Source organism: Mus musculus, chromosome 9 (assembly GCF_000001635.26).
Source record: "Mus musculus strain C57BL/6J chromosome 9, GRCm38.p6 C57BL/6J".
NCBI classification, from domain to species: domain Eukaryota; kingdom Metazoa; phylum Chordata; class Mammalia; order Rodentia; family Muridae; genus Mus; species Mus musculus.
This window is the reverse complement of record NC_000075.6, coordinates 60,851,812-60,877,854: the sequence shown is the minus strand read 5'-3', so window position 1 is coordinate 60,877,854 and position 26,043 is coordinate 60,851,812. Positions and strand designations below refer to the sequence as shown.

At 45.7% G+C, this 26,043-nt stretch overlaps 1 protein-coding gene and 1 long non-coding RNA gene across 8 annotated transcripts in view; one reads left to right on the top strand and one right to left on the bottom strand.

Annotated features, from left to right (window-relative positions):
* Uaca (uveal autoantigen with coiled-coil domains and ankyrin repeats) overlaps positions 1-26,043 on the bottom strand; it is an 87,226-nt gene that overhangs the window by 2,577 nt on the left and 58,606 nt on the right. For 4 of the 7 annotated variants that reach the window (XM_017313609.1, NM_028283.3, XM_006511483.4 and 1 more), the window contains 11 exons: positions 23,352-23,539; positions 21,620-21,657; positions 18,638-18,715; positions 16,696-16,803; positions 14,432-14,464; positions 14,157-14,255; positions 11,454-11,490; positions 10,371-10,423; positions 5,572-8,280; positions 3,670-3,822; positions 1,428-1,493 (listed from right to left, as the gene is read on the bottom strand). In XM_017313609.1, the coding sequence (XP_017169098.1) occupies positions 1,428-1,493; positions 3,670-3,822; positions 5,572-8,280; positions 10,371-10,423; positions 11,454-11,490; positions 14,157-14,255; positions 14,432-14,464; positions 16,696-16,803; positions 18,638-18,715; positions 21,620-21,657; positions 23,352-23,539 (3,562 nt within the window). The remainder of the gene's footprint in view (positions 1-1,427; positions 1,494-3,669; positions 3,823-5,571; positions 8,281-10,370; positions 10,424-11,453; positions 11,491-14,156; positions 14,256-14,431; positions 14,465-16,695; positions 16,804-18,637; positions 18,716-21,619; positions 21,658-23,351; positions 23,540-26,043) is intronic. The other 3 variants (NM_001357407.1, XM_030244634.1, NM_001357408.1) reach the window with 2 other exon arrangements.
* Gm33643 lies at positions 9,427-13,172 on the top strand. Its single transcript, XR_379504.3, has 3 exons — positions 9,427-9,812; positions 10,583-10,617; positions 12,949-13,172. It is a non-coding gene; the product is annotated as a predicted gene, 33643 (long non-coding RNA).

Below are 26,043 nucleotides of genomic sequence, written 5' to 3'. Positions count from 1 at the left end.
CGTGCGCGCGCGCGTGTGTGTGTGTGTGTGTGTGTGTGTGTGTGTGTGTGCACACAGACAGTATCAGTGTGTGTGTGTGTGCGCGCACAGACAGTATCAGGTGTCCTGCTTTACCACTCTTTGCACTATTTCCTGAGATATCATCTCTCACTGAACCTCACTCTGGGTTGGTGGTAAGCCTCAGTAATCCTCTTGTCTCTACCACTCTGGGAGCTCGGCTCACGGGCACTCAGGTAGCCATGCCTGTCTCTTTCCATGGGTTCCAGGATCAGAACCCAGGCCCCCATGTTTGGCCAGCAAGTGCGTTTACCCACTGAGCCATCTCTGCAGCCTGACCTGTGCTGTTCTATCCTCTCACAAACGTCCTGTTCTGTTGCCCATTGACAGCTCTAGTAAGTGAAATTATCTTTCAGAGCTCAGCTAATGTCCTACCCGCTCAGAGGGCAGCAGGGAGCACCCTTCATGCCGTCTCTCTTTTTAGAGCCCTCTCCAACCCTACAGGAAAAGTAGACTACTGATTTTAAGAATCAGACGTCAGAAAGTACATTTACTATTTAATTGAGTTCTCTTTTTAAAAAATCACGTTTCTTTGAAATTTGCTGTCTTCCCTCCTTGCTTCTGTTTGTTTTTAACAGAACAGTGTGGCTAACACATCTCAAATCCAAATAACTTCTAGTATCCCTCACTCGTGATTCCAACATTGTCTCTTTCAGTACGTCTTCCCGCACAATCTATTCTGAGAATGCGGGAGACTATTTGCTCAGCCGCCACGGAGCAGAAACAACCCATCTTTCACACCCTAAACATTTCCTTAGCATATTTCTTTTACAGGCCTTCTCAGGACAACACAAAAGAAGAGAATTTACAGTCCTCTGCTTCACTGAGTTTAAGGCTCCCTGAGTAAATAAGCAATTATAACTGACCAATTTTCCCTTAAATTCTTACAATTTTGTGCATACCCCCTTTGTCCTATTCCGATTTTTCAAGTGTTTGCTACTTCAAAGAACCCACCCCCCCAAAAGCTACCAGGAAACATATGCAGCCCCCTCTACTCACTCTCTCTCTCTCCCCCTACGCTCCACCTCCCCCCGCTGACAGCCACGTGTGATGTCAAGGCATTATCCCAGCTAGCGACACTGTTAACGTGAGCTGCCATCGTGTGTTGCCAAACTGTCTAGCGGATGAGTGGCAAGCAGATGGAGACAACACTAAATTTAAGATGTTGTGTTGCTGTGTAGCTTTGTAAATTGTTCTGGGAGATATGCAAGCCATGATTAAAAGAAACACAATTATTTTTAAATAAGCATATGGGCTAGAGCAACTTCAAATGTCAATTACATGCATGTAAGTTTATTCAAAAAAATAAAAACAGTATTTTATTTTTCCCTAAAATGAATAGTCTTTTCCAAAGACATAGCTGTTCCTACCTGTGCGGCACTGAGGAGGTGTGTCCGGTAGATAGCGATAACTTCTTGGTGCTGTCTGTCAGCATCCTATAGCCGTGGGAAAGTAGACAGAGGAGAATGTTAGCACGCATGGGTGCAAGACCAGGAGACTTGCAGAAATGAGTGTGAGACCTCCTGCTGCAGATTGGCAGGTTATTAAAGGGCTCCTGCCACCCTTAGAACAGAAGCGTGGACGCTGAATTACGCATGATGGAGCCGCTGTAAGGTTTTCCCTAATACATATTCATGTTGCCAGGAAAGCTACACCACTTACCCCAAGTCACAGAGGATCACTCTGTGTGTGTGTGTGTGTGTGTGTGTGTGTCTGTGTGTGTGTGTGTGTGTGTGTGTGTGTGTGTCTGTGTGTCTGTGTGTGTCTGTGTCTATGTGTCTGTGTGTCCGTGTCTGTGTGTGCGTGTCTGTGTCTGTGTGTGTGTGTGTCTGTGTGTGTGTGTCTGTGTGTGTCTGTGTCTATGTGTCTGTGTGTCTGTGTCTGTGTGTGTGTGTCTGTGTGTGTGTGTCTGTGTGTGTGTGTGTCTGTGTGTGTCTGTGTGTATGTGTCTGTGTGTCTGTGTGTGTCTGTGTCTGTGTGTCTGTGTGTGTCTGTGTCTATGTAGAGCCCGCAGAGGCCAAAGGCATCAGATTCCATGGAATGATATTATGGGTTGTTGTGTGCTGCCCAATGTGGGCTCTAGGAACTGAACTTGAGTTCTCTGCAAGAGCAGTATATACTTCTAATTGCTGATCCATCTCTCAAGTTCAGGTCAATAAAAAAGCTTTTGCTGTTGTTGCTATTATTAATGATCACGAATACTGCTTTCATGTGGGAGGACAGGAATGGGAATGTGGATGCATATGGACACACACAGAGACTTTAAAAAACATAAATATTTCTTAAAAACACATGGCTTCTGCTATTTGGACTCTGAAGAGCAAGCTGATCAGCGTGGATTCTCTCTCATACGTAAGGAGGCATCCCCCTGGGAGTCTTTGAGCCAGCACTGCAAAAGGGAAGAGGTAGCTCAGTCCTGGACCCCTAGAATGTGACACTGGAGGAAGCTCTCTCCTCCCACCCCACCGGTAAGTGCCTTCCTCGGTTGTCAGGCTTGTGCACTAAGTGCTGTCCCCTGCTGTGCCACCTCCCAGAACCTCTGCTCTTGGTGCCGCTTACAGATGTGCTCCACTGTGCCCACTAGGTCTGCCTGTTGTCACCCCGGAGGGTGGCCAGATTCCACTTCTGGGTATTGTCATTCTACTTCCGTGGCCTGGAAGACCCTCTACCTCCCTTTCACACACCCGAGTGCTCTACCCACTCAGGCCAGTTCCCCATCCATGCTAGTAGCCTTTCCTTCCTGGGCACAGGCTGTTTGAATGTGACCGGCCCCAGACTCTGTGGGTTAGAAGTAGTTCCCAGTCACCACCGCCCATAGGTGATTAGGTCCAATATTGATAATGAAATTGTTAATGTCATCACCACAGGCTTCTTCCTACCAGAATGGGGTCCTTATGAGCAGTGAGCTTGGCCCCTCTTGCTCTGGCTTTCCCGTGTGACAGCTCCTGCCATGTTGTGACACAGCCAGGTTTTCATCAGATGCAACCTCTCTAGAGCCATGAGCCAAGTAAGTCTCCCTAAACTACTCTGCTCTGCAGAATGGCAACAGAGGCACAGTTCAGAGAGAAGACAACAAGATGCTTATTGGAGTGGCATACATTAGGCATCAAATAAGTGGCACTATCATACTATAAGTTGTGGTAACAGTAAATAAAGATCACACACGAGTGTAAAGTCAGCTTCAAATGCGTTTCAACTCCATGGAAGCTACGTGCACACACACACACATACTTACACACACATATTCACACATAACATACATATATTCACACTCACATACACTCACAAATACACACACTCATGGACACATAACATGCTCATACGCACTCACACATACACACTCACACACTCATATACACTCACATTCACACACTCTCACACACAAAAATACATACACACTCATGACACATACACATATAACACACTTACATTCTCACACACACACACACTCAGTCACACACTCACACACACACTCACAGTCACACACTCACTCACATTCACTCACACACACACACTCACAGCCACACACTCACACTCACACACTCTCTCACACACGGTCACACTCACTAGCTCACTCCGCCGACCCCACCCCTCAGTGCCAGGGACACTCACAGCCAGCTGCTGCTGCAGATCCCTCACTCGCTGCTGCAGAGTATCCACCAGCTGGCTCTGCCGCTTGGTGGGGCTGCCACTGCTGTAGGTGAGCTGAGAAAGGCCGTTGAGCGCCTGCTTTAGTCTTTCGACATCATTCAGAAGTTCAGTTATCTTTTGAGAGGCAGAGAGAAATTGTAGGAGAACACAGACCATCCTGTGGATGAAAACCCTCCCACAGAAATCACTCCTCACTTGAGACACGAACTTTAAACAGCGGCTAAGATGCTGCCAAGAGTCTACCGACAGAATACACAGCATACTATTTGTACAAGTTCTTGGACTTAATTCCAGTAAATGTCTTCCAAAGACAACACCAAATTGAGAATAAACATCATGAATGTCCTAAGCCTGGAACATGAGCCTAGTTCTCTGAGCATGAAGGGGCCTCTGATGTTTAACACTGGAAAGGGGTTTTATTAGATGGAGTGTGAAGACTGAAAAAGCTTGGCTCATGTGCACACAGGATTAACTTAGGGGCTTTCTTCTCATCAAGGGTTGTAGTATTTATTCAAACAAGTTTTTTTGTTTTGTTTTAAATTTATTTTTAATGTGTCTGTGTGCAGTGCCTACAGAGGCCAGCAGATGGCGTCATGTCCCTCCCCCCCCCCCCCCAAAAAAAAAAAAAAAAAAAAAAAACTAGAGTGACAGGTTGTGAGCTGACCAAAACATCAGTGCTAAGTCTTCTGGAAGAGCAGCCAGCAAGTGCTTTTAACTGCTAAGCGGCCTCTGCTGTCGCAGGAATCACGCTGTTTAATAACCGGCAATATGCATAAGTAGATGCAGGACTCAGCTATCACAGTAACGTGTTACTGCATCCTAACAACTTTGCACATAAGCCGGGCGGATTTAAACGCTAGCTCTATGGGAAGCCGTGCTGCTGGGGAGGGCTGGGGCTGAGGCTGCTTTTACTCATTCCAAATTTCCCCAGCGCATACAGGCCGTTTCATAATTACTTAGTGAGTGTATTAAGTTGTGATCAGTTTTCATCTCCATGATATAAACTGGACATCTAACAGCTTCAAAAATATTATGCCTACCTATTCTGTAAAACTCCAACCACAAGGAAGAAAACCAAGAGGGAAAGATAAATTAAAAATCCTGCTCCTGACATGTTTTAATTTAACGAACGGCAAAGCTAAAATGAACCTGCAGTCTGGGAGGAACTATTGGCTACAGGCTAGACTGGCCACTGAGGACTGAGGGTAAAGGTGAAGGGTTAAAGGTGCACAGGGCGCAGCAAAGCACAAAAAGGACCAAACATCCCAGGCCAGGTTTGTAGAAACGCCTGTGGGCAGGATGCATGGTGACTTGGGCTCAGCGTGCTGGTATAGGGGAGTGGGGAGACGGAGGCTGGATGCTCCCCAGTGACTTTGACTCCTGGCAGCCAGAAGCCCACAAGATTCGGACTCATTGCTACAAGAAAGTGAGCTTTAGGGGGCTGGAGAGATGGCTCAGCGGTTAAGAGCGCCGACTGCTCTTCCAAAGGTCCTGAGTTCAAATCCCAGCAACCACATGGTGGCTCACAACCATCCGTAATGAGATCTGATGCCCTCTTCTGGAGTGTCTGAAGACAGCTACAGTGTACTTACAAATAATAAAGGATTTAAAAAAAGAAAAGAAAAGAAAGTGAGCTTTAGTCTCCCCTCCGTCCCTAACCCTCAGCTGAGGGAACAGACAGAAGAATGCCTTTGATTTTTGTGCTTTTCCAATTTAGAATTTTTTTCACACACCTGAGGTCAAACTGGCAGGGTGGTGCTTTTCAAATGGCTTGGTAGACCGGACTGTGGGGTTCTGTGCTAAGGAGCCACAGCCGTACACTAGGATTCCCCCACCCAGCCTTGAGGTCTTTGCCGGGCCTACCTTATTGTCCTTGGCTTCGATCTGCTTGGCGGACTCCTGGATCCTCTGCTGCAGTTCCATGATGGTCGTCAGGGACTTGTCACAGCGCTCCTTCTGGTCCCTGATCTCCTGCTCGATGCTCAGGTGGAGCAGCTCCTTCTCGTCCTTGGCAGAGACCTTCTCCTCACACGCTTGGTCGTACTTCCTGTTCAGGCTGGCCAGTTTGTCATTTAAGTTGGAAATCTGGGTCTCCAAGTCGTTCTTGGTGGCTTTGTACTTCGACATGTCGACGACCTCTCTGGTCTCTAAGTTCTTCAGCGCCTGCTTGGTGGTCTGAACCTCCGTCTGGAGTTTGGAGACTTCCTTGGTTTTCTTCTGGCTTTCCTCTTCCTTTTCTCTCAGGCTGGCTTTCATGATCCCAACCTCTTTCTCGAGGGCTTCCTTTAGCTTCAGGTGCTCCGCCAGGGTCACCGAGGAGTTCTTCTGATTCTCCAGCAGCTGCTGAAGCTGGCTCACCGTCTGCTGCTCGCGCTCCAGACACCTCTGCTTACTCCTCAGCTCCTCCTTCAACTGCTCAATGGTGCCGTTGAGAGATTTTTTCAGAGCCTCCACCTGCTCCAGCGGGACCGGCTGCTTCTGCAGAAGATTTTGGGCTGCCAGGATCTCGGAGGCCTGCTTGGCCTTTTCTTCTACCAGCTTCTCTCTCTCGCTCTTCACGTCGCTGTACTTTTGGGACAGGTCCTTCAGCTGCTTGCTGAGCTCGTCTGCCTTGCCACTCAACGCTCTTTCTGCTTCCCGGGCCTCTTCCGCCAGAGCGTTCCTATCCTGCAGCTCCTTCTGAAGGGCGGCCAGGTCCGCCCGCAGCCTCTCGTTCTCTTGCTTGCCCTTCTTGACCTCTTCGTCCCTCTGGCGACACTTGTGCGTCTGCTCTGATAACTGCTCCTTCAGTCCTTTCTCTGTGGCCTTGAACTTGCGCTCACACTCTTCCAAGCGGGCAAGGGGCGCGTACTTCAGCTTGATGCACTCCTGGATGGTGTCCAGCTCCTTTTTCTGGGCCTTGATTTCAGCGTGGAGCGAGACGATCTCCTCCTGGCCCTGGCGGTGGTCGGCCAGGATGGCAGCGTTGGCCTCCTGTGCCTCCTTCAGACTCTGGCTCACCGTGCTCATCCTTCTCGAGTGCTCCTCCAGGCTCACATAGTCAGCCTTCATCTGATTCTGAACGTTCTCCAGGTTCCTCCTCAATACTTCGTTCTCATCTCTTAGTTTTGAAACCTCCTGGCTCGTGTCGTCAAACCTTTTCTTCGCCTCCAGTAAGGCTCTGTTGGTTTTCTCCACGGTGCTGTTCAGGGAGGCCTTCACCTCCTCGTGGGTCTTGGCAGGCACATACTGGCTACTCAGAGTCTTTTTCAAGCTGCTGTTTTCAGACATAAGTGCACGTATTTTCTCCTGACCCTCACCACATTTTTTATTAAGCTCAGACAGTTGCTTTTTCAGTTCTGCGATATTGGATTTCAGACCCATTAGCTCCTTTTCATGTTTCTCGGGAGCTACAAACACAGCTTCCAGGCGGCTGACATTCTTAGTCAACTTATCGTTCTCCGCCAGCAGTCTCTCTGCTTCCTGCTTCTTCTCTGTGTATCTCTGTGTTGCCTCCGAAAGCTTCTTATTCAAATCCTCCACGTTTACGTCATGCGACTTCTTCATCTCTTCGCTGACCCTTAGAGGCACGTAGCGCGTTTTCATCTCCACCGTGAGGCTGTGCACCTGCTGGTTGAGAAGTTTGTTGTCGGCGTGGAGTTTTTCCACGTCTTTCTGCAGCGTCTGGTTTTTGAGGGTCAGCTCTGACACCTTCTTCCCCAGCTCTCCCGACTTCTGCTCCAACCTGCTTCTGAGCTGTTCATGCTCCTCCGGCCTGATATGCTGGGCCCTGACACTCTCTAGGTCCCTCTTCAGCTGTCGAATTTCCCCCTGAGCGCTTTCATAGTCCCGCCCCACCTCCGCCAGCCTTTTCACTTTCTCATTGATGTCATTGGATAATGAGCTCTTCATGCTTTCAAATTTCTCTGTGGGGACAGAAAGGGCCAGCTTAGCCCCCAGCTCCTTCAGCTGGCCCTCCAGTTCCACGACCCGTCGCCCCCTCCTCTCCAGCTCGACTTCACATGTGCCGCATTCCTTCTGCAATCGCTTATTCTCTTCCACCAGCCTGCCCTCGTCTCTCTTGAACTCTCCCACCAGCATCTCGCTCTGTTTGATCTGGCTCCGCAGCTTGCCTACCTCGGCCGAAGCGCCTTCATATTTGCCTTTCAGGTCTTTCAGCTGCTCCCTCAGTTCCTCGATGATGCGGTGGCTCCCTGTGGCCGCTTCGTTGGTCAGGTGCTCTTTGAGGGCGAGGAAGTGGGTCTGCATTTGTTTGACTTTCCCTTCGGACTCATACATCCTCTTCTGCACGTCTTTGAGGGCATCTTCCAGCTGCTTGATCTGTTCGTCCGAGTCTTCCTTGACTCTCTCGCACTCCAGAGCTAAGGCTTTGCACTCCGCCACCTTGTGAGCCAGTTCGTTTTGGAACTTCAGTCGGTCCTGTTTTGCCGAGTCATAGTAAGTTCGCAAGGTTTCCAATTCTTTCTTTAAAATCTCATTTTCAGAGTATGAGGTCTGACTGGGTAAAGACAACTCCAGAGGCCTTAGCATAGACCTGCTATGCATATGGGGAGGTATACCCGGTGATGCACACTGCCAAACAAACAAACAAACAAAAACCATTAACCGCAGAACCTAACGTCACTGTGGTGACTTCTATTTTATAGAGGGCTCTACACAGTATCTACATCATCAGTAATCAAAAGGTTTTCAGATTAGGAAGAGGGGAGAGATGGGAGGAGCAAAATAAAGAATCGATTTTGGTTTAGAAAAACAGTTCTGGGTAGGATTTCCTTATTACACTTAAAACATCTTGGGAATTCTTTTAAGGCAATTTCTAAAGAAAAGAGCTGTGGCCCTGGGCTCAGTTTCCTTTCTGCAGTCAGCATGCCTGCCTTACATAAGAACACTAGTTCTAACAATACACGCTCACGACTCCATATGTCATGGTGTAGAAACTGCCCAGAACTTCAGGTTCTAAGGCAAGCCATCAGAACCCCTAAGAAAATACTGCATTTTAAATGTGTAAATAATTTTATAGAATTCTATATTATTAAACTTTGTTTGTTTCTTTGTTTTGTGGGGTACACATAGATGAGGTAGAGGACAAATTTAGAGGGTCACTTTTCAGCTTCCACTGTGTGGGTCCCAGGGTTTGAACTCAGGTCGTCAGACTTGCAGGTGCCCGCCTTTTCCAGCTAAGCCAACTGGCTGATCCACACACATTATTAAATTTCTAATAAAATATATGTGACTTCTGAGCAGCCTCACTGTTAACTCCAATATAATGCTCTTTAAATTTTAAAAATTCCACCAAAATAAGCCCGCCTGTATGAGAACTGTCAGGGAAATGTCAATCAACTAACAAAAAAGACATACATTTCCCTTCTAGCAGGAAGATAAATAGAAATCTTAGCACATAATATAAAACTCGATGGATACCTTGTTCCCACGATTAATTAATGCTGACAGAAGAGAAGTATAATTAAACTTCTGACAGCGATAGCTCAGCTATCAGGGCATGCAGTCATGAAAGACTTGATATAACTATTTTTACTTTCCCATCCAGCGACAATGTTTTTTATATAAGTATTAATTCATCGATAAGTTCAATGGGCTATGGAGACATCCTATTATTCAATGGGCCAAATTTATTTGTTTTGTTTTAAGCTATTTGGGTAAATTAAAACTACCTTGCTCTGAATCAAGAGAAAGAAATTGCCAACATAGAATATGTTCCAAGCCTTAGCCTGCCTCTAGACCAGCTCTCAATTGTTCAATTATCTTTGCACTAACACTAGTATAATTTGCCAATTTGACAGAGTCACACCTCCAAGCCATTACACGTATTACAATCAGTTTTTTATCCAGTCTTCCCAAACGCTCTGACCACTCTCCCCACTACAGACTTGGGGATCTGCATCTATACGCTTTCATTATTACTCTTTTCTTAGTCTCAGCAGCTGAGGCTAGCTTCAGAAATCTCTGCATCTGAAGATGACCTCGGACTTCTGCTTTGCCTGCCCCCACCACCCAAGTGCTGACCTCACAGACATCTGCCAGCATACCAGGTTTCTGCCGTGCTGGGGATGGGAGCCAGGGCTCCATGCATGCTGGGTAAACAGGTACGAAAATTAGCCAACATTCTACCTCTTAGAAATTTTATTTTCAAAACAAAGGATATTTAATTGCAAAAAAAAAAAATATGTTTCAATGCCTGAACTATTTTTGAATGATTCACACCTGTGTCCTTCTACATGAGCTACATGAGAAGAGCTAACATTCTATGAGGAAGTTGGAAATCAAAGAGGTCGGGCAGAAATGCCAACCTCTTGTTTAAGACACCACAAACAGTGGTGTCACCCTAGAAATAGCAGCATGTACTTGTATTAAACTAAAAAAAAACCAAACAAACCCAGCTTGGACTGTGAAAACCTTACTCAATGATAACATACTTAGTAGTTATATGAAGGTTTCTCCTTTTTAGACAGACCCAAATGTTTTCTTTTAGAAAATGTTTTGTTTTTCTTTTTAGACAGGGTCTCACTATGTTCTGGGCTGGCCTGGAACTTCCTATGTACACTAGGTTGGCCTTGAACTCACAGAAATCCACCTGCAAAGGCAAGCGCCACCACATCTGGCCCCTTTAGACAGGTTTTTAAGTTAAGTAACAAACGTCTTACCTGTGGCTCTGTCGTGTACATTTGACCTTGTTTATGCAGCATGTCTTCTTTTCCTAATTAAAACCAATAAATGATATTTACATATTCATGTCCAAGTTGGCCTAGTGTAGGCTACAGTAGGTATAATTTGTCCTTTATTATATAATCAAAATAAAAGCCGTACAATATGAACCTTTTCTTGTTCTAACGTAGGCGTATTTTTCCTTTTTCAGTGAAAGGAAAGTCCCTACAGTCGGCTGAACAACAGGTACTAAGGTTGGCTTTTGGAAATACATAAGGCTGGGCTGGAGACGGCTCAGTGGTCAGGAGCATTTGTTATTTCTTCGTGAGTTCAATTCCCAACACCCACATCAAGTAGCTCACAACTGCCTGTAACTCCAGCGCCAGGGGCCTGATGCTCTCTTCTTGCCTCTGTGGGAATACTTATCCACACAGAGACACACATTTTAAAATAAAATATATACTTTATAGGCTACATAATTACAGTAAAATATATATAATAAGTCAAAGTTACAGGTTAAACATTACTGTTGATCTTAATAGAGAAACAAAAAGATAGGTTCTCCAGGGAAATTGTATCAAACCAGAGAATAAGACAATAGAGGAGATGAGTTATGGGTAATCCTATAGTAACAAATAAATAATTGCTTATAAACATGTGAAACATTTACCCACACTAAGATCACTCTCCACCCACACTCTCCATCAGAAAACTGTATTTGTTTCCATTGGGGGAAAAAAGTAAGTCAGAGAGTTGGCACAGTGGTTAAGAGAACCAGCTGCTCTTTCAAAGGATCCAGGTTCAATTCCCAGCACCCCTAAACCTGCTCACAAATGTCTGAATGTCATCTCTAGAGACTCCAAAGCTTTCTTCTGGCTTCCATGGGCACTGCATGCAGGGCCTCTGTGCCTACCACATTTCACCAGGGGCCACAGTGCTCCTCTGAGCCTCCCCTCCGTGTGCTGGGGTGTAACCTGCAGCCAGGCTGTGTGTACAGGGAGGTTCAGCCTACAGACACAGCCATCCCCATCTGTCCTGAACTCTCAACTGTAACAAAACCCCATGCATGCGTTCATACTTACGGTTACTCGGGTAACTTCCGGGTCCTGGGTGATCACTCTGAAATCAGAAGTGAGAATTAAAACCTTTTAGGTGTCTGCGGTTTGTCAAATGCTCTACCTGTTTCAGTTCTAAAGGATCCCATGCTTGGAAACAGCCTGTCACATGCCTTGCTCCTCTGGCCTACAAAGGACAGAGTGCTGCCCACAGGGTCAGCTGGACCCAGCACTTCTCTAAGCACTCTGACAAGCTCAGCCAAGTGCTGCACCGCACTGCTCTGAACACAAGAAGAATGAGCTGCAAAAGGCCGGAGCACCTTGCTGCCGCCCTTCTGCTCCTGCTGTGCCTGGGAGGGGAGGAAGGAAGTGGCCACAGGCAAGGCAATGGAATTGGATTTCCTGGAACTGGAAAGCCCACAGCAGGGACTAGCTCTGGGGGATTGCAATCCATTGTTTCAAGCTGTAGAGATGCAAGCTGTTGAGGTGCTGATATTGTTGTTGCCAAATTAAACCAAGGCAGAGGCCTACACAAGGCAGAACAGCGGTGAGGGAAAAGAGCAGAGAGACACCTCAGATGCCCAGGGCTAAAACACACTTGGACTGTCCCTTTTCCCAGTGCGGGTGTCCAAAGACTCCTGCAGAGTTGGAAATATATATAATAAGTCAAGGGTCAGCCGGAGTCAGCTTCAACAGCTCAACACCAACCTCCAGCCTAGGAGAACACGGCAAACCAGCCCCTAAATTAGTATCCCCCAGCATTTCACAACTAAACTAACTCGCCTCCGCTAAATGCAGTGCCCCAAAGGCAGGGCTAAGCGTGTGTAAGCGTTCGTTCTACATGGCTTTTAATACTAGAGTCTGTAATCATTTATGGACTTACATGTGCATGTGGGGGTGTGGGGCGGACACAATACATACAGGAGTTAAAAACTTAACTTGGTTTTCTTGTCTTTTCTTAATTTCTCAATTACAGCATAAACTAGCCTCATTCTAAAGTCCCCAGGTTTCGCCCAAATCTGAACAAGATAAATAAAAAAATTCGTTTACACTCAGTTCATCAGAATGCTGTGAACACTCAGGTCAGCTCTGTGTGTCCATGGGTGTCAAGACGTAGACACTCAGACCGCTCCCAGGACGCAGTGCAGAACTGTGTACATCCGCCCACAGACTTTAACTGATCAGATTATTTATAATGTCCAGCACAGGGAAATGCTGCACAAATAGTGTATGGGATTATTTTGGGGAAAATGACAATACGAAACACATCTCACATGTTCAGTAGAGACATTTCCCAATATTTTTTATTTACTATCTTTTAATTTATGGATGCAGAGCTCAGGAACATGGATAGGGAGTGCTGAGATTAAATGATTTATATTGGCTTTATGTGACTAATTTCATTAAGTACACATAGGTAGGGCCTGGAAGTTTCTTTTTGCTTAAAAAAAAATTGCTTGTATAAGAATTCATCACAATAAATACGTACTGACGAAGGGAAATGTCCCCACTGTCTTGACAGGAAAGTGACTAAACAGGACATGGGTCATGGTCACACCCACTGCGGGAAGAAGCAATGCCACACAGTGCTAAGGAGATGGAAGTCTTCGTCGCGTGCGCCCCCTGCTAAGATCATACCACCTACTTTGGGTCCATGAAGGCCACTGAGGGGCACTGCATTTCCTGGAAGTGGAGTTACACACAGTTGTGAGCTGCCGCGTGGGTACTGGGAATCAAACCTAACCTTCTGGAAGAGCAATGAGTGCTCTTAACTGTTATATTTATGCTTTTAAATAAAAAGTTAAAAGTAGGTGGTGATGCACAGACATGCATGCAAGCAGAACATACATACACATGAATACATGGTTTAGAAAACCTGCATGCTGGTTTTGAGATATGAAATACTAGTTACTTTTCTATAGTTTATCATAGCCTATTGAGAGTTTTAAATGACTCATTTGCAGAATGTGTGAGCCCCTTACTGGGTAAATCTCTGTCCCACAGCCCTTTAAGTACAGATAAAAAGGAAGCCTTCATCTGGGGATCCCGTGTGTCACTGCATGCCGTGCTGAGCAGCTTGAGTGTGAAAACATTGCCTACTGATAGACTTCACAACCATGACTAAAACGTCATCCAGGACCGTGAACAAGGATGCCGAGGGAAACATCCTTAGACCCTCAACTTACTCTGAAGCTTATAAAGCTGGGCTTCTAAATAACCTTTCGAAGGCACTCCTAGATCTAAAACACTATTTTGCTTTAAATTTTAAAATGTACTGAAGTACCCCAATATTACCTGTGCATGACCTTCCACATGTGCACATCTGTCCAGTCACAAACCAGATCAACAGTTTGAGAGAGAAGCCTGCCCGGCAGAGCCCTGCCCGAGAGCCTGGGGCGTCCCTGATCACTTACATGGCGTTTCCCCATTTTTAGAGTCACTCCGCTACAAGTTCACAGGATAGAACAGCATGTAAGGTTTTGAAAAAGTACAAGACAAGGGAGCAGCTTCAGGAAGAGAGTCTGGAAAGGAACTAAATGTCACCTACACGCCACCACCGGCTGAGATGTTCTCACCTAGCCTACGAGGGGCATGCAGTTAGGGAACACATTTAGGCACATTAAATAAAGAGTGAATTCATAATTCAAGTTCAATTCCGACACCAGGCCCCTTCCCGCTATTCACTGTGAAGACAGAGACTAAAAGAAAATAATTTAAACTTCTTTGTACCTCAAAATATTTAAATCTGTTTTTCAGGGCCTCGATGGTTCTTAAGCTTTCTTCGTGTTGCTTTTCTTTAGCCGCCAAAAGGGACTTCAGCTTTTCTCTCTGAAATGGGAGGGAAATAGAGTAAGCTGACCCTGTGCCTGAGATGCGGTAAACATCTGCTTTGAAATAGGAACATGTGCTTCTGCCCTTCTCAGTGAGGACCTGAGTCTCCACTTCAGTCCCAGTCTCTATTTACAAGACACACACAAGTTTTAAAATAAAACGTGGCAGCCTACCTCGCTTTCCAGATCATCTGCGACCATTACTTCCTAAGGTTAAGAAGAAGAAACACGTTTTAATTCTTGAACGTTTACCTTAGTGAGCATAAACCTGGGAAACAGCTTGGAAAGGAGTGGGGTGTGTCCTTAAAACTGGGACAAGGGTGTGAGGAAACCCGTCTCTGGGTACCACGTCTGTCCTGTGAGCTGCAGGAGCAGCTTGATGTTTGAATCACGCGTCTCCAGACTCACCCGCCTTCGTCAACAATCTTCAGTCCGAGTGCTGGCTTCCTCGCTCTGCTCTCTTTGTGGGATGCCTATCAGCTCAGAGGCTGAGCTCTCCCACGCTCTGCCTCCTGTTCTCCACACTCACCAAGTCCCTACCTTTGTAGAGGTTATGGGACACGTCTCCAGTTTTATTTTTGGAATCAGAATGTTCCCTCTTTAAACATCCTATTTTTAATTCCTACATAAAACATCCTCTTGTCTAATGGATAATGCTAACAGTGGACAGTGGAGAGTTTTCTTTTTGGATTTCCTTTCCCTGCACAATCCATTGCTTCTGTGTTTCTCCAATGTATGCTTGGTATCCATATCCTGGGGCTGGGGCTCTCCTAGGGTAGCTGAGGCTCTCCTAGGGTAGCTGAGGCTCTCCTAGGGTAGCTGAGGCTCTCCTAGGATAGCTGAGGCTCTCCTGGGGTAGCTGAGGCTCTCCTGGGGTAGCTGAGGCTCTCCTGGGGTAGCTGAGGCTCTCCTAGGGTAGCTGAGGCTCTCCTGGGGTAGCTGAGGCTCTCCTAGGGTAGCTGAGGCTCTCCTGGGGTAGCTGAGGCTCTCCTAGGGTAGCTGAGGCTCTCCTAGGGTAGCTGAGGCTCTCCTAGGGTAGCTGAGGCTCTCTTGGGGTAGCTGAGGCTCTCTTGGGGTAGCTGAGGCTCTCCTGGAGTAGCTGAGGCTCTCTTGGGGTAGCTGAGGCTCTCCTACGGTAGCTGAGGCTCTCCTAGGGTAGCTGAGGCTCTCCTAGGGTAGCTGAGGCTCTCCTAGGGTAGCTGAGGCTCTCCTAGGGTAGCTGAGGGTCTCTTGGGGTAGCTGAGGCTCTCTTGGGGTAGCTGAGGCTCTCCTGGGGTAGCTGAGGCTCTCTTGGGGTAGCTGAGGCTCTCCTACGGTAGCTGAGGCTCTCCTAGGGTAGCTGAGGCTCTCCTAGGGTAGCTGAGGCTCTCTTGGGGTAGCTGAGGCTTTCCTGGGGTAGCTGAGGCTCTCCTGGGGTAGCTGAGGCTCTCCTGGGGTAGCTGAGGCTCTCCTGGGGTAGCTGAGGCTCTCTTGGGGTAGCTGAGGCTCTCCTAGGGTAGCTGACACTTTGGGTTTTCCTCAGTTCAACAGTGAGTGAACAAGTCAGGAGCTGTACACCTGTGTGTCCCAAAGTGACCTCACTGCAAGATGACACTATTGAGCCTAGCTCAGGCTACAAGATTAAAGAAGGTAGCATCGAAAAGACAACCGTAGCGTACCTCTTCCTCATGAACACAAAGATCACTTGAGATGTCACCATGACAACTCATCCTGGATAAGATGTGCACTCAAAGAGAGACTCTGCTAAACTGGACTACAAGAATTTCCCCCTTCCTCAATGACTTAAGGATATTTCTTACACGTGCATTTGAAAAGGGATTTTACTTTATTTTGATTATGTGTATTTATGTGTAAGCAGATGTGCCCATGAGTGCGGGTGCCTGTGGGGATCAGAGGAGGGTATTAGATCCCCTGGAGCTGGAGTAGCAGGCTGTGAGCGTCTGGGCATGAATACTGAGCCTTCTGCAAGAGTAGCACATAATCTTGACTGCTGAAACACCCATCAGGCGCACGTGCCAGAGGATGCGCCACATGTCACTGCTTCTGGGACTCTGCTTGGAGCAGTGCCCCTAGATGACCTCCTCACTCCACCTGTCTTTCCCTCAAAGCTCTGTGAAGCAGAATCTCCCACAAGAAGGCCCCTCAGAAGTACCGCGGTGATCTGTCCTCTCTTCTACATGACCACTGTCAGCCTGTCAACTGTCCAATGCTAATGTGTATATACATAATATATGTGCATATATGTACACGCACAGACAACCATCAAAGTTTGTGGTTCCTATAGGATTACAGAACCCATTACGGGCCATGACCCAAGTGCGCCCGCCTCCTTTAGTATCTTGATGCAAAGAGAAGAGCTGCAGGCGATGACTGACTGCAGATGACTGTTACCATGGTAACACAGCTTTTGGATTTTCTTCTTAATTCAGACTATTTACCTCATTCAGCTGTAACTGTAAGCCATTGACTTTATCCAGGAGGATTCTTTGTTCTTGCTGAATCTTCCTCAACTTCTCTCTTAAATCTTCATTTTCAATCTCTAGATCCTTTAATAATAAAGAAAATGAATCAACACAACAGAGCAATAACACAGGGAGACGTTGAAAGCACATCTCTACCACATGCAGATGTGTATCTAGAGAACACTTTAAAGAATACGTGATAGGAAAGGGGGGTTGTGGGGTTTGGGGAGATGGCCTCACAGTTGGGTGCTTCCTGTTCTTGCAGAGGACCTGAATTTGGTTCCTGGCACCCATGTTGGGCAGATACCACCTGTAACTCTAGCTCCAGGGGATCTGAGATCTTCTGGTCTAGAGGTGCCTGCCTTCATATGCACGCACATAGGTGTGCATACACACACACACACACACACACACACACACACACTAAAATAACTATAAATCTTTTTTAAAAGTTTTCTGTGCATTTTGCTTTGTTGGCAATGCTGGGTTTCAAGCTCAGGGCCCTGAACATGCCCTGCCACAAGCCACACCCCTCATTCACATGTGATAGTCTCAACAGCTCTCACATGATTGAGAAATCTGAAAACCAACATTAAATCACTGCTGTAATAGCTGGTAAATACAAGCAAAACAAGAACACATAATTGTCATTGTGATAAGGGAAAAATGCAGGCGACTTCTGAAGACACCGTAGCAGATGGGTGTGCGCTCTTAGCCTTTGCCTAAGAGTTCCCACACTTAGGAGGGCACTCCAGTTCCTCTCCATAACCGATCCTCACATGCCGGCTAGACAGAGCACTACCATATCCCATATAAGGGTTCAGTTTACATGGTTTAGGTTTTATTTTTAGGGGAGTGTGTGTGTATGTGTGTGCACTCACACCCCGAGCCCAGAAGAGGGTGCTGGATCCCCCAGAGCTGGAGGCACAGTAGGCTGTGAGCCACCTTTCATACCTGTTGGAAACCAAACTCAGGTTTCTTGAAAAAGCAGTGTGTGCTCTTAACCACTGAGCTGTCTCTCCACCCCTGCTCCCCAAGCCCATTTTTTGAGATAGAGTATCTCTCAGTAGCCCAGGCTAGCCTTGAACTCGTGACCACCTTTGTGCCCCCACCTCTCAAATGCTGGGAATACAGTCACGAACCACCTCATCCAGCAATAGTCTACTTTCTTAACGCTATACCACTAAGTAAAAACCCAAACCAAACACTCTTGTCCTGTCAGACTGAAAGTATCGTTCATTTAGTCTGAAGGTTGTTCAATCAAGGACACCAATTAAAGTTCTTTCTACACTATAACCCATGTAGTAATTCCTTCCGATAACTTTAGCCAATATGACGTGAAAGTGCAGTTAGCTCAGTGAAATTATTTTTCTTAATCAAAACAAATACTACCTTAAGTTTGGGCTTTATCTCCTTAGCATTAGTGGCTCTCACTGTAAGCACTATAATTTTCTAGAGTAAACATAAATGTGTGGTTTATATGGTAATAGTATATTATATCACACATATATACTTATTTAAGTATTATTGGACTTACTTATATAAGATTCATAAGAAAAGTCAATTCCTAAGGAAGGGACTGGTGCAAAGCCAGCCGCAGACCATGAGAGTTTTCCTTAGGGTCCCCACAGTCTCACCTGCTAATCTGCATACTCTCTTCTTCTCACTGTAAGCAACATCCAAATCATTTTTCCTCTTGAATTACAAGCATTTGTTTATTTAATTCATTTAATGTGTGTGTGTGTGTGTGTGTGTGTGTGTGTGTGTGTGTGTGCAGAAGGTAGGCCTTCTCCTTCCGCTCTGTGGGACCCAGGGAGTGAAGTCAGGTCACCACATTTGGCAGCAGGCACCCGTGTGAGCTGAGCCTCAGACTGTGTGGTTTGCCGGGCAGGAAGCAGACGCTTGCTTCTCTCATTACCTGAAAGCTGTGGGGTTCCCTCTGTTCCCTCTGAGTTGACTTCACGCTTCCTTCGTCCTGAGTGTGTGACAAATTCCGCTTTTGTAAAACATGAAGAAAACGGTGGTTAGGATGTACAAGGTGACAGGAAAGTACACTTTCTCTTAATCTAGTGGTTCTCAATTTTCCTGATGCCGAGGCCCTTTAACATGTAGAGTTTCTCATGTTGTGGTAGCCCACCCCAATCATAAAATTACTTTTGTTGCTACTTCATAACTCTAATTTTGCTACTGTTATGAATCATAATGTAAATATATGTGTTTTCTGATGGTTTTAGGTGACCCCTGAAAGGGGGTCATTCCATCCCCAGGTTGAGAATCACTAAGGTATTTCACCCATAGGTGGCTTTCATTCAATGTTACACTTCCCCATCCTCACCACAAGGTGGCAGTGTTTCCATTTAAAACTGCCAAATGGACGGCATGAGCAATACAGGCATTAAGTAAATCGGAATTTTAAACCTCTTAACTAAAGTCACAAATGTTTAAAACTGAAAAAAAAATGTACGAGAAACACAAAACAAAAAGGCATTCTATAAGTTGCCACCCACCACCGAAAGAACAAACCCATTTAAAAACACTGGTGGTGGCAGTTGGGGGAGGGGGGAGGATCATACTAAGTTTGACAGACAGTATGGGCTTCTCCGAACATGGCTGGAGCAGAAGCTCCAGAAGCCAGTGAGGAAAGAGACAGACTGGGGTTCGGCTGCATCTGCACAGAGAGCTCCGCAGAGCTAAGCTGGGTACGCCTCTGCCGTTATACACCTGCCGCTGCTGCTGCTGCAACTCTATTCCAGCTTAGCTTTAACAAAACCACAACGCAGCAGTGGGGACCACCACTCTCCCTTAGTGCTCATGCACACCTATCTTTAAGTCTGCACAAAAGCTAATCCAGAAAGCGATTTCTCTGTTCTTGAGTTGTTTTTATTTCTTAAAGCTGCTGATTTAACTCTCCGAGGGTCTGTTTTTTTCTATGTTATATGAGGTTTATTTAATCAAGCTTTAGAGCATCATTTGAGTGGGTCTGGATGCAGCATTAGAAGGCAGGGCTCCATTACAGAGTCCTGCAACCATCATCTGCTCTGCACTGTTTTCCCGGCTTTGGTCACCAGGTGGCATCTGACAGCTCTCAGATCATTCCATTCGACTCTCTTCCTTCTTCCCTCCCTCACACTGTCTACTCTCATCCTGCCAGCCTGAAACATATTAACTACATCAGTTCTATCCCATTAAGGCTCAGGGGAACCTTCCAGGCACCGCTGGCTTCCTGTGGCACCGCCACATACAGAATGGGGACTTTCATCCTGTCTTTGCTAGTCAGCAGTCCTGTGATGAGATACATCTAAAGTCCTGGACACACCAAGCCCTTCTTAACCTGGCTCTGGCCTCCTTACACTTACTGCTGTCACACTGGCCTTGGCACGCCCTCCCTCAGGAAGGCTCCTCTCACAGCATGTGCTCTCGGCATCATTATCCCTCTTGTGCAGCCTTTTATCACAGATCTGCCATAATACCATGTCTTTCACTGTTACTAACCAGAGCGCTGCAGGAGGGCAGGGACTCAGCACACCACACATCCCTCAGCACTTAAAATGGCAACTGGCACCCTACAGGTGTTCAACAAATCCCCTATTGAACAAAGGCCAGCCTGCCTTTGTCTACTACATTTGGGCTCTCTGACACTAGACACACAGCAAAAAACAAATCCAATCTACAATTGATCTCTCTATATATGTTCAATAAATCAGAGAAACATGGGAATTGGAGCCATTTTGTCTTCAGTTCCCAGCAAAATATTGATTCCTTGCATTCACTGAGATAATCCTTACATCAGGAAGCAAAGTTCCATTTCCATACTGACAATCAATAATGCTTTACTTTAAATACATGTATATTCCAGAACTCTGCTCTTTAGTTTATCTGGTCAACAGGGAAGACTGGAAGCAGTTGCTCCAGACAGAAGCATCAGCAACAGACAAGACCCATGCATGAACGCGTGCTACGATCTGATGGAGCGAATGGCAGGCGCGCCGCGGCCTTCAGATGGTGTGACAGGGCGGACAGTGCGATGAGAGGGAGATGCTGGGAAAGTACCTGTTCCTTCCTCCTCAGAGCTGGGAGGTGGCCGGACTCCCCGACTAGAGCCGAGTGGGGAGCCGGGAAGGGAGCAGCCAGCAGAGGGGGGAGACTGCTGGCTCAGGCTTAGGAGCCAGACTCGGAGAGATGAGAAGACAGTGTAAGAGTTTCACTCAAACCGGGATGCAAAGGGAGGCGGGTCACAACGAGAGTTGTTAGAATTAGTACCGACTAAAGTGCTTTATGGACTGTGATATTTTTTTAATTAGTCAAGCCTCCCCCCCAATTAAACACATCTAGAAAAGAAATAAGAAAAAGAAATAAGACATTAACAGTGGTGTTGAAATCACAATATATAATCAGTTTTGAACTGTGTTCAGGAGGGTGTGCTGGCACACACCTATTATCGCTGAGACAGGAGGACAGCAAGACCAGGGTCAGCCTGGACTACACAGCAAGACTCTTGCCTCTAAACACAAAAACAAACCCACTTTTCCCCTTCATTTCTTATTTCATTGGAAGAATCTTCTCTAACAGTATAATCAGCTCTGGTTTTAAGGCCAAAGTGCCTTGAAGAACCTCGTAAGGTCCGCCTCTCGTACAGGACGAGGGGGATGTTCAAGGCCCTCGTCAGGATGTGACTTCTTCCTGGAAAGTAGGAGCCAAAGCCCCTTGCCTCAAGCTGCAAAGCGCGGTATGATTAACAAGACCTCATGCCCTGAACACATACCTTGTGGGCACTGACTATCTGAGGGCAGACAACAGTGGTTAAACTCAAAACACACCACGTGTAACCACTGGCCAATTCTAAAGACATGACTTAAATGGTACAGTTAAGCAGTTTTTAAAAATGTAAGTAAAGGCACACCTGCTGCAAAGGCGGTCCTTTCCTCCAAAGTTCTCGCCCTAGGGATGTAAAGAGAAGGCCCGTTAGACAGCAGCATGACCTAGGCAGAAGGCTTCCCCAACCGCACCTTCAGGGCAACCTCGGGAGGCTTCCCCAGCTATGCCGTCAGGGTAACATAGGCAGACAGGCATTCCCCAACTGAGACGCACATCCAGTTTTCCTTTACCGATTGCTACTTTTTCCTTTATTCTCAAAACTTACGTTTAAAATGATAGTGAGATAGTCTGTTTTACCTATCAAAATCGTGAAGATTTTTTAAAATGATGATATTCATATAAACAGAAAGGTAAATTATCAGGTTATGCACAAACTTAAATATGCATCTCCTGTAATTGAGTAATTCAAATGGAAGGGAATGATGTTTTTAAAGATTTGCTTTATTTTTTTCTTTATGAGCATGTTGGGGGATTCATGCGTACAGTACCCACAGAGGTCAGCAGACCCTGCGCAGCTGAAGTCACAGGCCGGTAGAAGCCACCCAACTTGAGTGCTGAGAACTGAACCCAGATCTTGTGGAAGAGCAGCATGTGCTCTCAACTGCTGAGCCATCTCTCCTCTCCCTACGGACTAATCTAGGTGATTATAAAATATGTAAAAATACACACACATCAGTAGAAACCTAAATAACTTAAACACCACCTACTTAAAGTTGCTTTGTTTAAATAAATGAGATTGTGTGTTTCAATAAGAATTACGCTACCATCAAAATTTATGCAGGAACAGCCTTGCAAATGCATCATATGACACAGCTAAGGTCCAGCTCAGAGTGAGGGTGGCTGACATGTTTCCTTACAGGTACGGAACAGACTAGAAGGGGCAGACTTCAAAATGCTAACAGACGCTCCCCAGAGAGAGCGAGCAGCTAACTTTACTGAGCTGTTCTATAGTTCCCAGCTCTTCCTGGAGAGTCAGGCACATACCTGGCACAGGCGTTTGGCACGTGCCAGATGAATATTTTAAATACACTAATACCTTCTTTAAAACTTTTTTTTTTGACAGCCTAAGGCTAAAAAGGTAGCTCAGTGGTCAAGAGCATCGACTGCTCCTGCAGAGGACTCAAGTTCAGTTCCTGGCATCCATTCTGATGGCCCACGACTGCCTGTCACTCTAGCTCCAGGGGAATCTGACGCCCTCATCTGGTCTCAGCAGGCAACGGCACCAACTCCCAGACACAAATATACACATAATTTAAAAATATATATACTATATATTTTTATAAAATATATATAAAAACAAACCCAAAACAACCTTAGGATCTCTGTGGGGCCACTCTAGTCTACTGAGTTCCAGGATGGCCAGGACTGCACACTAAGACCTTGTCTCAAAACAAAGAAATCAAAAACTTGGTAAGTGTAAATCCGATCACCTCACTCCTCCTTACTAACATTAGCATGGGCAGTTTTTATGTGTCCATTGCAGTATTAGTAGGACATCCCTGTTGCCTCTTCTTCCTCAGCTAGAGTTAGGCCGCAGTGATCAGAGGAGCCCTGAGGAGTCAGACTGTAGCTCAGCTACCTTGACACAGGAGTTCAGCCCCAGCCTCCGCAGGGCAGCTCACAGCTGCTCTGGCTCTAGGGATCCCAGGCCTTCTTCTGGCCTCCACAGTACCTACTCCACAAACCAGCACATAGACACACAGAATTAAAACTAAAACTTGCAAACATTTAAAAACATGTCCTTCATAGAAACCCACCGCCACCTTTGTTGGTGTTTTCTGACGCCGTCTTCAGTAGGTTCAGGATGTCCAGGTTGTCACCAATTCTAGCGTAGTAAGAACTGTCGTGGCCAAGGGCATCCAGCAAGGTCAGGTCGGCACCATTTTTCACGAGGACTTCTACGGCATCTCTGCAACCGTACTCGCAGCCCAGCATCAGAGCTGTCCTGAGAGCAGACAGAAAAACCAAGACCTTGTGGAAACTCCAAGGAATATTCCAGAAATACCCTGTTAGGAAAGCCTCCCCTTTAAAGAGCAGATGACACCTCGAGAAGTTACATTTCCTACAGATTCAGATGTTACTTCATCTTTTTGTATCTTTAACTCATCCCATTTCTAAAACAAACAAAAACCCTGTTGCTCTGTGTTTAGTTGCAGAGAGAGAAATCTAACTTCTTTTTGTTGCTATTTCCCAGCTTCGAACTCATTGTGTAGCAGAGAGTGATCTTGCGCCCTGTTCTCACTGCCCTGGCCCCAGTGCTAGGCTTACAAGCATGCACACCACGTCTTTAACTATGTCAATCACTAAGTCAACCTAGTTTGTTCCAGTTCTTCAATGACCTTATAACTGGCTGCAAAAATCTTCCCCAACTACAATTGTCAGCTCAAAACCCAAATGTTCAAACACTTCAGTGAACTAACCAAATTCCCACAAACTTTCCCTACAAATCCCTCCCCCAGTGGAGGAAGTCAGATTCTGCTCTTGATGTCCTGTTTAAAGGAGTCTTGCTGGGCTGGGGACACAGCTCAGTTCACAGTGCTTGCCTAGCATGCACAAGGCCCTGAGTTTGATCCCCCGTACCCTGCAGGCAGGGTTGTATGTGCCTCTGATCTCAGCACCCATGAGATAAGGGCCTGATGATCAAAAGACCAAGGTCATCCTTAGCATCATGGCAACTGTGAGGCCAGCCTGGGATCCATGAGACCCAACCCTAAATAAATAAATGAATAAGTAAATAAATAAGCAAGCCAATAAATAAGTAAAGCATAGGAGGTAGGATGAAAGACCCTTGCTTCCTCGTAGGCAGGCCTTTCAGAAGTTTACCCACACTATCATGAATCTATCCTGTTTCCTTCCACATGAGCATCTCAGACTTATGTCTACAAAGAACAGTGGCAGTACAACTAAGTTCCCAACTCAGTCAGGAGAATCCTAGAAAGTCTTGTCATGTCTACCCTTACCACTGAGGGAACAGACACCCGAAGAAATACCGACAGATCCTGCATCTCTGAAAGTGGGTGAACTAATCTAATGAGTGACTCCCTCCATAGCTAATAACATTACTGAGCCTATATCTACTAAACTGACTGATCCTATAACTACTAATGTGACTTACCCTCCATCTACTAAAGCAACTGATGCCACACCTAATGAAGTGACTAATCCTATATCCACTGAAGTGTCTGCTTCTATACCCACTAACGTGACTGACCCCATATCCAATCAAGCGACTTACCCCATATCCAATCAAGCGACTTACCCCATTGCCACTAAAGAAACTCATCCAATGTCTGACTCCTGTTTCAATTGTGAACACTGGCTATCCTTGTCTTGTTTTTCTATGCATGCTCTCTTCTGTAGCCACACCCCTCTGTAGTTGCTATCATAAACATCTATACATAAACTAATAAAAATTTTCTTACTAGATTTAAAAAAATGCTACAGATATAACAAGAAGAAAAACTTAAAAAGTGTCAAAAATTATATTTCCCAAACCATCTGCTACAAGCTTATACAAATATGACCAACTCTCCTCACTTTGAGAGTGAATTTCCGGTGAAAGCAAAGTGCTTTGAAACATGTAAGGTCGATAGAAATATCAAACATTATAATGGGGTCTGCGTGGCCACCCTTCTTTAATCCTAAGTTTAACTTCAAAACCGAATCTTCTTAGTCATGCCTGGAATTGGGCACGTGCTAGCTACGTAACCAGGATAACGCAAAGATGCCGCAATCCCTCAACCACTGGTGCCTTACTTAAGAATTTCCTTCTCTGAAATAAAGGGGGCGTAACAGAGTGGAGAGGGCACAGAGCAATGGCAGAATATGATCAATATACAACATGTGCTTGTATGAAGATAGCCTTATGTAACATAGCACTGTGTTTAAGGAATATAGGCCAAAAGAATTTTAGAAAACAATTCAAAAAGAAATATCTGCATAATAAAAACTCAAGCTAAAAACTCTGATACCTAAATACTACTTTATTGTATCTGTCTACTTCCAGTGAGTTACAAACAGTACGATGTACATTAAAAAGAATAAAATTAAAGTAAATGGGCATATGTTAGTAATTATAAATGCTCAGAAATTCTGGCTAAAATATTATAACAAATAAAACAATTGAGGGAATACTTTCCAGTTATATGTCAATAGGAAATAACCAAAATTATAGTTTTTGTGTAAGTAAGCATTGTGACATAATTGATCAAGAAATGAGACAATTATAGATAGAAATTACCAGACCATGTCAACTGAAATAGCATTAAATACAGAAGGAAATATCAATGAAGAGACTCTGTCCTGGCTAGTTTTGATTGACACCTGAACCAGCTTAGAATCATTTGAGAAGAGGGAATATCTAGACCAGACTAGCCTGCAGGCACACCGTGGGGGATTTTCTTGATTGTTAATTAACGTAGGAGGTCCTGGCCCACAGTGGGCAGCTCC